This window comes from Cherax quadricarinatus, chromosome 4, assembly GCF_038502225.1.
Source record: "Cherax quadricarinatus isolate ZL_2023a chromosome 4, ASM3850222v1, whole genome shotgun sequence".
NCBI classification, from domain to species: domain Eukaryota; kingdom Metazoa; phylum Arthropoda; class Malacostraca; order Decapoda; family Parastacidae; genus Cherax; species Cherax quadricarinatus.
This window is the reverse complement of record NC_091295.1, coordinates 13,038,176-13,056,798: the sequence shown is the minus strand read 5'-3', so window position 1 is coordinate 13,056,798 and position 18,623 is coordinate 13,038,176. Positions and strand designations below refer to the sequence as shown.

General features: G+C 40.0%; 1 protein-coding gene across 2 annotated transcripts in view; it reads left to right on the top strand.

Moving 5' to 3' along the window:
* hob (bridge-like lipid transfer protein family member hobbit) overlaps window positions 1-18,623 on the top strand; it is a 238,733-nt gene that overhangs the window by 60,090 nt on the left and 160,020 nt on the right. For both annotated transcript variants that reach the window (XM_053770361.2, XM_070094472.1), the window contains exons 12-13: window positions 707-852; window positions 9,316-9,455. In XM_053770361.2, coding sequence (XP_053626336.2) covers window positions 707-852; window positions 9,316-9,455 — 286 coding nt within the window. The remainder of the gene's footprint in view (window positions 1-706; window positions 853-9,315; window positions 9,456-18,623) is intronic.

Genomic DNA, 18,623 nt, shown 5'->3' with positions numbered 1-18,623 from the left:
TTCTAAAAGTATGTATAATAAAAAAATTTTACTGTTAAAATTTTCTAGACTAGTTCTCTGATGGCTGTATTACCAGCATAATGATGTAAATGAACTCTTCATTTCTGGAAAGGTTGTTAGTTAGTAGAGATTAATGTGTTTTGCCTTAGTAGCAAACAAGTGATGAGTTGAAACATTGTATGAAGTGGAATGAGGCACATTGGTAGAAGTTGTAGTAGTGGATTAAATAAGTTATTTGAACAGTTAAAATATTGGGGTAATATTAAAAACATTATAGTTTTATACTATTCACTTAATACAAAAATAATGTTTAGTTTATATTGAAATTTACATTATTATTTCATTTTATCACCACAAGCAGATGGGAATTGAGAATGAAAACTCAATAGGTATTTTGGTTGCAATAACATCATGCTAAAGATTACCAAATAATCAAGAAAATTGAATTCTTTAGCAGACATCTTTAGTGCTACTGTTTCAGCACTTCAAGATTTACTATGAGACACAACATTTTGGCATTTAGAGTGATGGTATTTAAATGTTCCATGTCTAGTCAACCATAGTTCACAGTGAAATTAAGATGGCTCAGATTCTTTACTGTGCATTCTTATCTAAGCTGCTTATGGTACATGGCTGTTGAGTAATTGGAGAATCTAGTATTTTAATGAAAATTTTGTAATACTGTGTATACACTTGTATCCTGCAGATACTCTCAGGAACTTAAAAAGTACTCCAGAAGTATTGTATCAAGGAAGGCAGCTGAAAAAACATCAGAAGTCCCTGGAGAAACTTTCAACAGTATTAGTGTGAAATGCACCAACATCAACATGTTTGCTGTTACTGAACACAAGGGTAAGGAGGCACAAATGTAAGATAGTTTCTGGCTCCATTCAGATTTTGAGTGAAATGTAGTTTGCATTATGTTATCCCTCTTACACCGTTGTTAATTAAATTTGTTTTTCCGACTCCATCTGAGTGAGTAAATGAATGCACTTATTACAAATACAAATACAAATGTTTATTTCTCTGTAAAGATTGCAATGTGAGGTTTACATATTATGAAATATTGGTTACAATGTGTGGTTTACATATTATAAAATACTAATTACATAGAGGGCCACTATCATGCCTAGCATGACTAGGCATTTGTTAGCCAGTTGAGACACTTGCTTGGTTTTGCTATTCTTAGTAAATACAATGAAGTTGTTAATCATGAGAGACATAATGTTAAGGAGGTATTTATAACCTCCAAATACAGGTGTACAAATAGCTTTTATATTGTCAAAGAGAGAGGGGGTAAAGGAGGTTTTGTGGGTAAGGGGCTTGGACTTCCAGCAAGCGTGCGTGAGCGTGTTAGATAGGAGTGAATGGAGACGAATGGTACTTGGGACCTGACGATCTGTTGGAGTGTGAGCAGGGTAATATTTAGTGAAGGGATTCAGGGAAACCGGTTATTTTCATATAGTCGGACTTGAGTCCTGGAAATGGGAAGTACAATGCCTGCACTTTAAAGGAGGGGTTTGGGATATTGGCAGTTTGGAGGGATATGTTGTGTATCTTTATATGTTTATGCTTCTAGACTGTTGTATTCTGAGCACCTCTGCAAAAACAGTGATAATGTGCGAGTGTGGTGAAAGTGTTGAATGATTAATAATAATTCTAGCTCTATATTGATACAGGTTATGGAGTATATTGATAATGAAGCTAGGTAACTACATAACAGTTTGCAAATTTAGCAAAGAGAATGGTTTTATCCTGGCACGATACACAGTCTATCAAAGCTCCTATATCAAATCAAGTTTATCCTCTATAAAGAATGCAATGCGGGGTTTACATATTATAGGATATTGTGTGGTTTACATATTATATAAAACTAATTACAGAGAGGGCCACTATCACACCTAGCATGACTAGGCATTTCGGGCAGACTAAGATTAATTCAAAACTCTATATTGGTACAGATTATGGAGCATATTGGAGCTAAGGATGAGTGCTGTTGAACATTTTGTTAGCCAGTTGAGACACTTGCTTGGTTTTGCTATTCTTAGTAAATACAATGAAGTTGTTAATCATGAGAGACATAATGTTAAGGAGGTATTTATAACCTCCAAATACAGGTGTACAAATAGCTTTTATATTGCAGATTTTTATTTGTTTTTATTTTACCTTGATCTATATCTTAATCATAGGAAAATAATGGTTCTTAAAATAGTTTATTTTGCATTTTTTAACCCCTTAACTGTCCAGACGTAGATCTACGTGCTCTCGCCCAGTGCTCCGAATATTTTGAAAGAAAAAAAATAGTTTTTTTTTTTTATAATGAGCACATTTTTTTTACATAATGTAAAAAAAAAAAATTCTAGAGTCAGTACTTATGGAGATATAAGGCCGCAAAGTTGGCACTTGTTGCTCACCTGACAGCAACATGAAGCGCTGCCACTTGCAGATGTGTTGCTGATATACCTTTTTTTTCCCTCATTTTTTTTTTAATTTGTATAATTTTTATAGGAGAGTTATTAAATGGAGAGTTAGAGGTATTGGGAAGATGGAGGGAATATTTTGAGGAATTGTTAAATGTTGATGAAGATAGGGAAGCTGTGATTTCGTGTATAGGGCAAGGAGGAACAACATCTTGTAGGAGTGAGGAAGAGCCAGTTGTGAGTGTGGGGGAAGTTCATGAGGCAGTAGGTAAAATGAAAGGGGGTAAGGCAGCCGGGATTGATGGGATAAAGATAGAAATGTTAAAAGCAGGTGGGGATATAGTTTTGGAGTGGTTGGTGCAATTATTTAATAAATGTATGGAAGAGGGTAAGGTACTTAGGGATTGGCAGAGACCATGCATAGTTCCTTTGTATAAAGGCAAAGGGAACAAAAGAGAGTGCAAAAATTATAGGGGGATAAGTCTGTTGAGTATACCTGGCAAAGTGTATGGTAGAGTTATTATTGAAAGAATTAAGAGTAAGACGGAGAATAGGATAGGAGATGAACAAGGAGGCTTTAGGAAAGGTAGGGGGTGTGTGGACCAGGTGTTTACAATGAAACATATAAGTGAACAGTATTTAGATAAGGCTAAAGAGGTCTTTGTGGCATTTATGGATTTGGAAAAGGCGTATGACAGGGTGGATAGGGGGGCAATGTGGCAGATGTTGCAGGTGTATGGTGTAGGAGGTAGGTTACTGAAAGCAGTGAAGAGTTTTTACGAGGATAGTGAGGCTTAAGTTAGAGTATGTAGGAAAGAGGGAAATTATTTCCCAGTAAAAGTAGGCCTTAGACAAGGATGTGTGATGTCACCGTGGTTGTTTAATATATTTATAGATGGGGTTGTAAGAGAAGTAAATGCGAGGGTCTTGGCAAGAGGCGTGGAGTTAAAAGATAAAGAATCACACATAAAGTGGGAGTTGTCACAGTTGCTCTTTGCTGATGACACTGTGCTCTTGGGAGATTCTGAAGAGAAGTTGCAGAGATTGGTGGATGAATTTGGTAGGGTGTGCAAAAGAAGAAAATTGAAAGTGAATACAGGAAAGAGTAAGGTTATGAGGATAACAAAAAATTAGGTGATGAAAGATTGGATATCAGATTGGAGGGAGAGAGTATGGAGGAGGTGAATGTATTCAGATATTTGGGAGTGGACGTGTCAGCGGATGGGTCTATGAAAGATGAGGTGAATCATAGAATTGATGAGGGGAAAAGGGTGAGTGGTGCACTTAGGAGTCTGTGGAGACAAAGAACTTTGTCCTTGGAGGCAAAGAGGGGAATGTATGAGAGTATAGTTTTACCAACGCTCTTATATGGGTGTGAAGCATGGGTGATGAATGTTGCAGCAAGGAGAAGGCTGGAGACAGTGGTGATGTCATGTCTGAGAGCAATGTGTGGTGTGAATATAATGCAGAGAATTCGTAGTTTGGAAGTTAGGAGGAGGTGCGGGATTACCAAAACTGTTGTCCAGAGGGCTGAGGAAGGGTTGTTGAGGTGGTTCGGACATGTGGAGAGAATGGAGCGAAACAGAATAACTTAAAGAGTGTATCAGTCTGTAGTGGAAGGAAGGCGGGGTAGGGGTCGGCCTAGGAAAGGTTGGAGGGAGGGGGTAAAGGAGGTTTTGTGTGCGAGGGGCTTGGACTTCCAGCAGGCATGCGTGAGCGTGTTTGTTAGGAGTGAATGGAGACAAATGGTTTTTAATACTTGACGTGCTGTTGGAGTGTGAGCAAAGTAACATTTATGAAGGGGTTCAGGGAAACTGGCAGGCCGGACTTGAGTCCTGGAGATGGGAAGTACAGTGCCTGCACTCTGAAGGAGGGGTGTTAATGTTGCAGTTTAAAAAGTGTAGTGTAAAGCACCCTTCTGGCAAGACAGTGATGGAGTGAATGATGGTGAAAGTTTTTCTTTTTCGGGCCACCCTGCCTTGGTGGGAATTGGCCAGTGTGATAATAAAAAATAAAAAAATAAATAATTTTTATGTTCTGATAATGACAATTTGTAGTAGTTATTGTGATTTCATGGTTAATCTTTGTTCTGAAACTAATACATGTATTAGGTACTGAAATAGTACTCAAATAGTCACAAACACAGTGACAGGTGAACATTTTCACCTACCTTAGTCACATACTATTGCCTAGAAATGTATACATAGTATGTATAGGTTCCAGCAATGTTTTGGATACAAGGGAGTATATAATAATAATAATAAAAATAATAATAATAATAAGTTCCCTTGAAGCATGATGTAAGAGTATGTCACTTGTCTTATCTTATCACTCCACTGACATTTGATGAACGTCATCTTATCTTATCACCCCACTAATGACAGTGGTGACATGTGATTTGTCTTATCTTATCATTCCACTAATGACAGTGGTGACATTTGATAAGCCTTTGCTTTATTTGTTTTCACTGTTAAACATAAACATGTCTGTCTATATGTCTACCTCTCTGTCTATCTGTCTAGCTTTCTGTCTGTCTAGCTCTGTCTAGTTCTCTGTCTATCTGTCTAGCTCTCTACTTGTCTGTCTAGCTCTCTGTATCTGTCTGTCTAGCTTTCTATCTGTCTGCCTGTGTGTGTGTGTCGTTCTGTCTGCTTGTCTCTCTTGTCTCAGAGAGTTGCTCACGAACCAACTGGTATTATACACGATCACTACCTACAAGTGCAGTATAGCACTTTTTCTGGATTTTTTGGGTTATCCTAGGTAATTTACACTATGTATAATTGTATTTACGTGTGTGTTTCTGTGAGATAGAGATAGATACAGACAGACAGACAGAGATAGAGACATCCAATCAGTCAGCCGTCGGCCAGCCAATCAGCCATCCAGCTGCCGGCTAGCCAGCTGGTCTGCCAGCCTGCCGAAATTACACGTTCCAGAATCGTTTCATTTTACTTAGGGCATAGGTTATAGGACATTCTGGCATGATGACACTTTCCTCTTAAAAGCGGAGTGTTAATACGACATGACATCAGTGAATCCATGGTGTTTGCCACGCTGTTTGCTCTAGCTGGCGCTCAATTGAACTGGTGCTCCCACAAGGCACTAAGTGGTCCCAGAGTGTTTTACTACTGTGCACACCAAGGGTTAAGACCCATTCTATACTGACCAGGCATCTTAGGTCAATCATGCCAAATTTGGAGGCAGGGAAAATAAAACGTAGATTTACGTTTGGAGCATTAGCGGTAGCATAGATCTAAGTTTGGACAGTTAAGGGGTTTGAGATAACGTTTCCGTACCTGTATTTTTGTCTGTAGGATCACTGATAGATGAAGCTATAGCATATATGTACAGTGGTCTCTCGATAATCGTCGGGCTCGATAGTCGTCCTTTTCGGAAATCGTCGCGTTATTTTCGGCCAAACATTGGCTCACAAATGGTTGGTTGACTCGCTAATCGCCGTTCATTCTGGAGACGTACTCACGGCTCTGAGACGCCTCGGCCTCCCTTCCCAGCCGGTGTGAAATTGTTTACCAGTGAGCGACAGTTCCCTCACTTGCTCATACAAAATATTTCATAATATTCCATTTATTTTAGTGCTTGCAAGTGCTAAATAAGCTACCATGGCTCCAAAGAAAGCTCCTAGTGCCAAGCCTTTGGTAAAGAAGGTGAGAAATACAATTGAATTTAAGAAAAACGTCATTGAACAATATGACAGTGGCGTACGTGTGGCCGAACTGGCCAGGATGTATAACAAATCCCGTACAACCATATCTTCCATCGTGGCCAAGAAAAAGGAAATCAAGGAAGCTGTTGTTGCAAAGGGGGTAAATATGCTGACAAAATTGAGATCAACAGTACTAAAAGATGTTGAGAAGTTATTATTGGTGTGGATAAACGAGAAACAATTAGCAGGAGATAGTCTTATGATGTCGATTATTTGTGAAAAGGCTAGGCAGTTGCATGACGATCTGGTAAAGAAATTGCCTGCAACGAGTACTGATATTTGTGAATTTAAGGCCAGCAAAGTTTGGTTTGAGAGATTCAAGAACTGTAGTGGCATACACAGTGTGATAAGGCATGGTGAGGCTGCCAGTTCAGACAAAATTGCAGCTACAAAATTCGTAAGTGAATTCAAGGAATACATAGAGGCTGAAAGACTGAAACCTGAACAAGTGTTGAGGTGTGATGAAACAGGCCTCTTTTGGAAGAAAATGCCAAAAGAGGACCTACATTACTCAGGAGGAAAAGGGACTGCCAGGACACAAGCCTATGAAAGACAGGCTGACGCTCATGTTCTGTGCTAATGCTAGTGGGAATTTCAAAGTGAAGCCGTTACTAGTGTACCATTCTGAAAATCCCAGAGTGTTCAGGAAAAACAATGTTATGAAGAGTAAATTGTGTGTGTTTTGGAGATCTAATAATAAGGCATGGGTTACGAGGGAAATTTTCGTTGAGTGGTTCAATGAAGTGTTTGGCCCTAGTGTGAAGAATTACCTCCTGGAAAAGAAATTGGATCTCAAGTGCCTCCTAATAATGGACAATACACCTGCTCATCCTCCAAACTTGGATGACCTAATTCTGGAGGAGTTTGAGTTCATCACAGTAAAGTTCTTGCCCCTGAATACCACTCCTCTCCTCCATCCCATGGACCAGCAGGTCATTTCAAACTTTAAAAAACTCTTCACCAAAGCAATGTTAAAAAGGTGCTTTAATGTGACCTCAGACACTCACTTGACCCTAAGAGATTTTTGGAAAGAACACTTCAGTATTCTCCATTGCATAAGCCTTATAGGTAAGGCTTGGGAGGAAGTGACTACAGGACTTTGAACTCTGCTTGGAGAAAATTGTGGCCAGATTGTATCCACAAGAGGGATTTTGAAGAGTTTGTGGCTGACCCTGATGAGCCTATGTCAGTTGTAAACTTTATTGTGGCATTGGGGAGTTCCATGGGGTTGGATGTGAGTTTGGAGGATGTGGAAAAGTTGGTGGAGGACCACAATGAAGAGCTAACCACTGAGGAGCTGCAAGAGCTTCAGCAGGAGCAGCATCAGATTGCAGCTCAGAATCTTGCTGCAGAGGAGGAGGAAGAGAGATGGAAGAAGGTGCCGCCTTCAGAAATTAAGGAGATTTTTGCAATGTGGGGTAGGATGGAAAGATTTATGGAGAAACATCACCCTGAGAAGGATGTTGCAAGCCATATCGGCAACTTGTACAGTGACAGAGTCTTGGCCCATTTTGGGGAAGTTTTAAAGAGACGCCAGAAACAGAGCTCTCTGGACACTTTTTTTTCATTAAGAAACAGAGAAGTGAAGTAACCCCAGAAAAGGACTTGGTACCTGAGGTGTTGATGGCAGGGGATTCCCCTTCCAAACAGTAACTAATCCAATCTCTCTCCTCCTCCAGTCTTCCATACACTAAGAAGAATCGCCAATAAAGGTAAGTGTTATGCTGTTAATTTTTCATTCATCATGTCCCATTGTATTGTTTATGTACTACATGTATATTTCATGTAAAAAAAAATTTTGTTTTAATACTTCTGGATGTCAGGAACAGATTAATTGTATTTACATTATTTCTTATGGGGAAAATTGATTCGAAAATCGTCTATTTCGATAATCGTCGCACTTCCAGGAATGGATTAACGACGATAAACAAGGGACCACTGTACAGTGGACCCCCAGTTAACGATGTTTTTTCATTCCAGAAGTATGTTCAGGTGCCAGTACTGACCGAATTTGTTCCCATAAAGAATATTGTGAAGTAGATTAGTCCATTTCAGACCCCCAAACATACACGTACAAACGCACTTACATAATTACACTTACATAATTGGTCGCATTCGGAGGTAATCGTTATGCGGGGGTCCACTGTATTTGGGAGTGGATGTTTGAAAATTGAGAGCAATCATAACATAGATGAGGAAAAAAATGCATGTGGATCAAAAGGAGTGTATTAGTGGAGCAAAATGGAGAATATCAGAGTAAAATTAATCCAACACTTCTTTTATGGGTGTAAGGCATGATTTTTTCAATGCTGCAGTGAGGAGTTCAGAGGCAGTGAATCAATGATTGATTTGAACATTGTGCATAGAATAAGGATCATAGAAATTTGAAAATGTTGTGGCAGTATGAAAGGTGTCATTCAGAGAGCAGAGGATGGGTTGTTGAGATAGTTTGGCCATTTATAAAGGACGAAGTAATATAGGTTGACAAAAAGGGTGTTTAACTTTGGCATTGATGGAAGGTGTCGGAGACATCCCAAGGTGAGGTAGTGGGACAGTGAAGGAAGCTTTGAATAGTAGGAGCTTGAGCTTCTGGCAAGCTTGTTTACCGGGGATCAACGTCCCCACGGCCCGGTCCATAACCAGGCTCCTGGTTGAGAGAGACTTTAGATCTCAGATCAGTGGTTTTTGTGATTTCATGCCCTGTTGGAGTGAGAAAAGTGTCTAGAAAGGAACTCAGGGAAAATCAGTTAGCTATTTTTCTGGAAGTGGGAAGTGCAGTACTACTACTGCACTTAAAAGTTTGGGTGACTTTTGCAGTTTGGAGTGTCGTTAGATTTGTGACCCCCGGTTAACGATATTTTTTCATTCCAGAAGTATGTTCAGGTGCCAGTACTGACCGAATTTGTTCCCATAAGGAATATTGTGAAGTAGATTAGTCCATTTCAGACCCCCAAACATACACGTACAAACGCACTTACATAAATACACTTACATAATTGGTCGCATTGGGAGGTGATCGTTAAGCAGGGGTCCACTGTATTTATTTTTAAACTAGTGTATCATGTTCACATCTCAGTGTTTGTATTAAGATGTCAATTATATCATATTTTATTACACTAACAAAGTACCATACAGTATATTATATTAGCATAATTTAAATTTTCTTTCTAGTCTCTTTGATGGTTCGAGTTGATAGCCTAGAGAGTCAAAAGTCAGCCAAGAATTCTAAAACAACAATAGTGGGTACCAAGCTTTTGCGATTTGTTCCTGCAGGTGCTCAGTATTCATGCATAAAGTCCTCAGAGATTAAGGTAAAGTGAATGACTGAAACTTTTTAAATATTTCTTCAATTTTTCCTAACAAACTTAAAACTTCCCTTATTCTCTGAGTCAGGGTTTATCATCATTTACCAAGAGATGGAGGCCTGCAACCATGCTGCTTAAGCCACATAGTCATTGACTACTTCACTGCTGGAGTCAGCACACATTCCACGATGTCCAGCACTACACACAGTTGGTGGATTTTTGTGGCTCTCCCATTATAGACCATAAGCAGTGGCTCACCACTGATCACATGCCAGCAGTCACCATGCCCCAGCCATTGAGCCAAAGGAATAATCTATGAATACTCAGAGGAACCACTGATTGGGTCATTGTTGGACTATGACCTACGTTAGAATAATTTTCCTAGACAGTGTGACTCCCATTATCTGAGATGTGATTAGATCAACTTTAATTTGTTTGGGTTTGCCATACAACAAGTTTGTCTGTACTAGACTTGTGGGGGGACCTAATGTATTGGCATTGGTCTGAACACTGTACAGTATATGTCAAAATAAAGAAGGGCAAGAAACTTCATATCTTTGTCAAAAATTGGAAAACAAATGGTGAAATTTCATGCAAACCCAGGGTTTAATTCAGGATGGTGGATGGTTAATAAATATTTGATGTCAGGAAGGGGAAAATCTGCACATACTGAGGAAGAGTGAGTAGAGACATCCTTAATATAGGTAGAGTATTTGGGATACTGTATATTTGTCAATCATAATTCCTGTGTGGTTCATTGATCCAGAAAAACAAACCCTTATGTATGTTATTGTTTTATGCAGTAGTCACAGATATTCAGTATGGTACTTTAAATATATATTAAACAACATATATACAACAATGTAAATCTTGTCAAGCTCCTGTAAGTGTCAGTAGTTCTGTCATGTATGCTACACACTGTTTATGTTTTAAATTATGTCAGATTATGTCACACTTTCTTATCTTCTCCCATCACACTTATAGATCCAGTTCTAGATTTCATAATTTAGTTTTACCTTGCTCTATATTTCTTCTATACTGTATAATTATTATGATGTCAGCTCTGCGATATTAATCTTGTATTGGTTTTAACCATTAGTTAGGCTTGAAATACTATCCAAAGGTGAAGAGAGTGGTGAGAGAGTGCAAAAGGAGAGCAGATGAAAGAGTGGGAGAGGCACTGTCAAGAAATTTTAATGAAAATAAGAAAAAATTTTGGAGTGAGTTAAACAAGTTAAGAAAGCCTAGGGAAAGTATGGATTTGTCAGTTAAAAACAGAGTAGGGGAGTTAGTAAATGGGGAGAGGGAGGTACTAGGTAGATGGCGAGAATATTTTGAGGAACTTTTAAATGTTGAGGAAGAAAGGGAGGTGGTAATTTCATGTACTGGCCAGGGAGGTATACCATCTTTTAGGAGTGAAGAAGAGCAGAATGTAAGTGCGGTGGAGGTACGTGAGGCATTACATAGAATGAAAGGGGGTAAAGCAGCTGGAACTGATGGGATCATGACAGAAATGTTAAAAGCAGGGGGGGATATAGTGTTGGAGTGGTTGGTACTTTTGTTTAATAAATGTATGAAAGAGGGGAAGGTACCTAGGGATTGGCGGAGAGCATGTATAGTCCCTTTATATAAAGGGAAAGGGGACAAAAGAGAATGTAAAAATTATAGAGGAATAAGTTTACTGAGTATACCAGGAAAAGTGTACGGTAGGGTTATAATTGAAAGAATTAGAGGTAAGACAGAATGTAGGATTGCGGATGAGCAATGAGGTTTCAGAGTGGGTAGGGGATGTGTAGATCAAGTGTTTACATTGAAGCATATATGTGAACAGTATTTAGATAAAGGTAGGGAAGTTTTTATTGCATTTATGGATTTAGAAAAGGCATATGATAGAGTGGATAGAGGAGCAATGTGGCAGATGTTGCAAGTATATGGAATAGGCGGTAAGTTACTAAATGCTGTAAAGAGCTTTTATGAGGATAGTGAGGCTCAGGTTAGGGTATGTAGAAGAGAGGGAGAATACTTCCCGGTAAAAGTAGGTCTTAGACAGGGATGTGTAATGTCACCATGGTTGTTTAATATATTTATAGATGGGGTTGTAAAAGAAGTAAATGCTAGGGTGTTTGGGAGAGGGGTGGGATTAAATTATGGGGAATCAAATTCAAAATGGGAATTGACACAGTTACTTTTTGCTGATGATACTGTGCTTATGGGAGATTCTAAAGAAAAATTGCAAAGGTTAGTGGATGAGTTTGAGAATGTGTGTAAAGGTAGAAAGTTGAAAGTGAACATAGAAAAGAGTAAGGTGATGAGGGTATCAAATGATTTAGATAAAGAAAAATTGGATATCAAATTGGGGAGGAGGAGTATGGAAGAAGTGAATGTTTTCTGATACTTGGGAGTTGAAGTGTCGGCGGATGGATTTATGAAGGATGAGGTTAATCATAGAATTGATGAGGGAAAAAAGGTGAGTGGTGCGTTGAGGTATATGTGGAGTCAAAAAACGTTATCTATGGAGGCAAAGAAGGGAATGTATGAAAGTATAGTAGTACCAACACTCTTATATGGATGTGAAGCTCGGGTGGTAAATGCAGCAGCGAGGAGACGGTTGGAGGCAGTGGAGATGTCCTGTCTAAGGGCAATGTGTGGTGTAAATATTATGCAGAAAATTCAGAGTGTGTAAATTAGGAGAAGGTGTGGAGTTAATAAAAGCATTAGTCAGAGGGCAGAAGAGGGGTTGTTGAGGTGGTTTGGTCATTTAGAGAGAATGGATCAAAGTAGAATGACATGGAAAGCATATAAATCTATAGGGAAAGGAAAGAGGGGTAGGGGTCGTTCTCGAAAGGGTTGGAAAGAGGGGGTAAAGGAGGTTTTGTGGGCAAGGGGCTTGGACTTCCAGCAAGCGTGCATGAGCGTGTTAGATAGGAGTGAATGGAGATGAATGATACTTGGGACCTGACGATCTGTTGGAGTGTGAGCAGGGTAATATTTAGTGAAGGGATTCAGGGAAACCGGTTATTTTCATATAGTCGGACTTGAGTCCTGGAAATGGGAAGTACAATGCTTGCACTTTAAAGGAGGGGTTTGGGATATTGGCAGTTTGGAGGGATGTGTTGTGTATCTTTATACGTATATGCTTCTAAACTGTTGTATTCTGAGCACCTCTGCAAAAGCAGTGATAATGTGTGAGTGTGGTGAAAGTGTTGAATGATGATGAAAGTATTTTCTTTTTGGGGATTTTCTTTCTTTTTTGGGTCACCCTGCCTCGGTGGGAGATGACCGACTTGTTGAAAAAAAAAAAAAAAATCTCTCCTTCAAAGACCACAACAGTGTATCTACCTCATCCACTAGGAAAATGATAGGATGGATAATGAGAACCTTCAAAACTAGGGACGCCAAGCCCATGATGATTCTCTTCAAATCGCTTGTGGTCGGTAGGCTGGAATACTGCTGTACACTAACGGCCTCCTTCAAGGCTGGTGATATTGCAGACCTGGAAAGTGTACAAAGAACTTTCATGGCACACATAAGTATGATAAGGCACCTAAACTACTGGGAACGGTTGAAGGTCCTTGATCTGTATTCCCTTGAATGCAGGTGAGAGAGATACATGATAATATACACTTGGAAGGTCCTGGAGGAATTGGTACCAAACCTGCACACGAAAATCACTCCCCACAAAAGCAAAAGACTCAGCAGGAGATGCAACATTCCCCCGATGAAAAGCAGGGGTGCCACGGGTACACTGAGAGACAACACAGTAAGTGTCTGGGGCCCAAACTGTTCAATTGCCTCCCAGCATACATAAGGGGGATTACCAATAGACCCCTGACTGTCTTCAAGAAGGTACTGGACAGGCATCTAAAGTCAGTACCTGACCAACTGGGCTGTGGTTCGTACGTCAGCTTGCGTGTGGCCAGCAGTAACAGCCTGGTTGATCAGACCTGATCCACCATGAGGCCTGATCTCAGACCAGGCCGCGAGGGCATTGACCCCCGAAACCCTCTCCAGGTAAACTCCAGGTAAACACATTGGCCGATTACCACCAAGGCAGGGTGGCCCAAAAAAGAAAAACTCATCATCATTCACTCCATCACTGTCTTGCCAGAAGGGTGCTTTACGCTACAGTTATAAAACTGCAACATTAACACCCCTCCTTCAGAGTACAGACACTTTACTTCCCATCTCCAGGATTGGGGTGCGGCCTGCCAGTTTCCCTGAATCCCTTCATAAATGTTACTTTGCTCATACTCCAACAGCACATCAAGTATTAAAAACCATTCTCCATTCACTCCTATCAAATACACTCACGCATGCTGGAAGTCCAAGCCACTTGCACACAAAACTTCCTTTACCCCCCTACCTCCAACCTTTCCTAGGCCGACCCCTTACCCCACCTTGCTTCCACTACAGATTTATACACGCTCGAAGTCATTCTGTTTCTTTCCAATCTCTCTACATGTCCAAACCACTTCAGCAACCGCTCCTCAGCCCTTTGGATAAAAGTTTTGGTAATCCCACACCTCCTAATTTTCAAACTTCAGATTCTCTGCATTATATTCACATCACACATTGCCCTCAGACATGACATCTCCACTGCCTCCAGCCTTCTCCTCATTGCAACTTTCACCACCCATGCTTCACACCCATATAGGAGTGTTGATATAACTATACTCTCATACATTCCCCTCTTTGCTTCCATAGACAAAGTTTTTTGTCTCCATAGACTCTTCAGTGCAGCAGTCACCCTTTTCCCCTCATCGGTTCTATGATTCACCTCATCCTTCATAGACCTATCTGCTGACACGTCCACTCCTAAATATCTGAATACATTCACCTCCTCCATATTCTCTTCCTCCAGTCTGATATCCAATCTTTTGTCACCTAATCTTTTTGTTATTCTCATCACCTTACTCTTTCCTATATTCACTTTTAATTTTCTTCTTTTACATACCCTACCAAATTCATCCACCAACCTCTGCAACTTCTTTTCAGAATCTCCCAAAAGCACAGTGTCATCAGCAAAGAGCAACTGTGACAACTCCCACTTTGTGTTTGATTTCTTATCATTTAACCCCACACCTCTTGCCAAGACCCTCACATTCACTTCTATTACAACCCCATCTGTAAATATATTGAACAACCCTGGTGACATCACACATCCTTGTCTAAGGCCTACTTTTACTGGGAAATAATCTCCCTCTCTCCTACATACTCTAACCTGAGCCTCACTAGCCTCATAATAACTCTTGCTGCTTTCAGTAACCTACCTCCTATTCCATACACCTGCAGCATCTGCCACAATCTAAATAGTGTTCACCTGTATGTTTCTTTGTAAACAATTGGTCTACACACCCTCTTCCTTTCGGGAAGCCTCCTTCTTCATCTGCTATCCTACTCTCTGTCTTAATCTTAATTCTTTCAATAATGACTACCATACACTGCCAGGTATACTCAACAGGCTTATTCCCTTATAATTTTTACACTCTCTTTTGTCCCCTTTGCCTTTATGTATATGTATGTATACTATAATGAATGTTCATCAGAGTAGCTTAGAACAACCATTTAGGTTTCTGAACCTAATTGGCACAGTTAAATTTTGGTCACCGTGCCTCGGCCGTCTCCCACCGAGGCAGGGTGACGCAAAAAGAAAGAAAATCTCCAAAAAAAGAAAATACTTTAATCATCATTCAACACCACCTCACTCACACATAATCGCTCTCTTTGCAGAGGCACCCAGATACAACAGTTTAGAAGCTTACACAGTGGAACCTCAGGTTACGAATTTAATCCGTTCCATGGACTTGTTTGTATCCTGATTTGTTCGTATGCTGGGTTAATTTTTCTCATTTAAATTAATTGAAATGCAATTAATTCGTTCCAGCTGAATTCCCGCTCTCAGGAGGCATGACAAAATAACCCTAATATCAACTCTATGGTTTATTTATCTGTCACAATTCATCTAATATGACATAATAAACAATATGAATAACATAGAAACCTGATATACACTCTAGAATGAATAAAATATGTCATTACATGGACAGTGGAGGGAAGAGGTGTTATTATAAGAGAAAACAAAGTTTGTGAGGCTAACTGAATTAAATTTGGTGTACATACAACATTTACATATCTTGGAGAAGAAATGCAGAGTGGCATATCCTGTCAGGAGTTCACACTTTTCTTAAGAACTGCTATGTACAATTTTTATGTTTATCTCATTACACTACATATTTCCTGTGAGCTGTTTCTCCGTCAACCATATCAACAGCAGCTTTACCAATTTTTTATTTGACAGAGGTCCACTGCTTAGAAATTACTGTAACGCCCTTTGCTGGCGCTATAGCTTTTATAGACTCCTGCTTTAGTATTGTACATATAGTAGATTATTATTATTAATACAGTGGACCCCCGGTATTCGATGGCATCGGTATTCGATAAATCCAGTATTCGATGCATTATATCGCAAAAAATTTTCCTCGGTATTAGATTGAAAACTCGGTATTCGATACGATTCGTACGAGACCTGTCCACATGTGGCCTGAACTGCCCCTAGTGTGCCAGTGTTTACAAGCCAGCCAGTGTGCGCGCATCTAAGGATACATTCGGTACATTCCATATTATCCATATTATCACTGTGTTTGGTGTTTGTTTCTGCAAAATAAGTCACCATGGGCCCCAAGAAAGCTTCTAGTGCCAACCCTGTGGTAAAAAGGGTGAGAATTAGTATGGAAATTAAGAAAGATTTTGAAGGGTTTGGGGCTAACCCTGAGAAGCCTATACCAGTTGTGGAATACATTGTGTCTACTTCAAAAATTAAGGAAATGTGTGTGCAGTGGGTTGAAGTGTAAACCTTTATGAATGAAAATCACCCTAACACAGCTATTACAATGACAATGTTGTGGCCCATTTTAGACAAATCGTAAAGGAACGGGAGGTACAGAGCTCTATGGACAGATTTGTTGTGCGACAGAGGTCCAGTGACTCTCAAGCTGGTCCTAGTGGCATTAAAAGAAGAAGGGAAGTAACCCTGGAAAAGGACTTGCTACCTCAAGTCCTAATGGAAGGGGATTCCCCTTCTAAACACTAACACCTCTCCCCTCCTTCCATCCCATCAGTCATCATCAGATCTTCATTAAAGGTAAGTGTCAATTATTTTATTGTTATTGTAATTATTCTATTGCATTAAACTTAATATTTCATGTAGTAAATTTTTTTTTTTTCATACTTTTGGGTGTCTTGCACGGATTAATTTGATTTTCATTATTTCTTATGAGGAAAATTGATTCGGTTTTCGATATTATCGGTATTCGATGAGCTCTCAGGAATGGATTAATATCGAATACTGGGGGTCCACTGTATTATTATTATTATTATTATTATTATTATTATTATTATTATTATACAATGTAATTATTTTTTTTTTTTTTATTATCACACTGGCCGATTCCCACCAAGGCAGGGTGGCCCGAAAAAGAAAAACTTTCACCATCATTCACTCCATCACTGTCTTGCCAGAAGGGTGCTTTACACTACAGTTTTTAAACTGCAACATTAACACCCCTCCTTCAGAGTGCAGGCACTGTACTTCCCATCTCCAGGACTCAAGTCCGGCCTGCCGGTTTCCCTGAATCCCTTCATAAATGTTACTTTGCTCACACTCCAACAGCACGTCAAGTATTAAAAACCATTTGTCTCCATTCACTCCTATCAAACACGCTCACGCATGCCTGCTGGAAGTCCAAGCCCCTCGCACACAAAACCTCCTTTACCCCCTCCCTCCAACCCTTCCTAGGCCGACCCCTACCCCGCCTTCCTTCCACTACAGACTGATACACTCTTGAAGTCATTCTGTTTCGCTCCATTCTCTCTACATGTCCGAACCACCTCAACAACCCTTCCTCAGCCCTCTGGACAACAGTTTTGGTAATCCCGCACCTCCTCCTAACTTCCAAACTACGAATTCTCTGCATTATATTCACACCACACATTGCCCTCAGATATGACATCTCCACTGCCTCCAGCCTTCTCCTCGCTGCAACATTCATCACCCACGCTTCACACCCATATAAGAGCGTTGGTAAAACTATACTCTCATACATTCCCCTCTTTGCCTCCAAGGACAAAGTTCTTTGTCTCCACAGACTCCTAAGTGCACCACTCACTCTTTTTCCCTCATCAATTCTATGATTCACCTCATCTTTCATAGACCCATCCGCTGACACGTCCACTCCCAAATATCTGAATACGTTCACCTCCTCCATACTCTCTCCCTCCAATCTGATATTCAATCTTTCATCACCTAATCTTTTTGTTATCCTCATAACCTTACTCTTTCCTGTATTCACCTTTAATTTTCTTCTTTTGCACACCCTACCAAATTCATCCACCAATCTCTGCAGCTTCTCTTCAGAATCTCCCAAGAGCGCAGTGTCATCAGCAAAGAGCAGCTGTGACAACTCCCACTTTGTGTGTGATTCTTTATCTTTTAACTCCACGCCTCTTGCCAAGACCCTCGCATTTACTTCTCTTACAACCCCATCTATAAATATATTAAACAACCACGGTGACATCACACATCCTTGTCTAAGGCCTACTTTTACTGGGAAAAAATTTCCCTCTTTCCTACATACTCTAACTTGAGCCTCACTATCCTCTTAAAAACTCTTCACTGCTTTCAGTAACCTACCTCCTACACCATACACTTGCAACATCTGCCACATTGCCCCCCTATCCACCCTGTCATACGCCTTTTCCAAATCCATAAATGCCACAAAGACCTCTTTAGCCTTATCTAAATACTGTTCACTTATATGTTTCACTGTAAACACCTGGTCCACACACCCCCTACCTTTCCTAAAGCCTCATTGTTCATCTGCTATCCTATTCTCCGTCTTACTCTTAATTCTTTCAATTATAACTCTACCATACACTTTACCAGGTACACTCAACAGACTTATCCCCCTATAATTTTTGCACTCTCTTTTATCCCCTTTGCCTTTATACAAAGGAACTATGCATGCTCTCTGCCAATCCCTAGGTACCTTACCCTCTTCCATACATTTATTAAATAATTGCACCAACCACTCCAAAACTATATCCCCACCTGCTTTTAACATTTCTATCTTTATCCCATCAATCCCGGCTGCCTTACCCCCTTTCATTTTACCTACT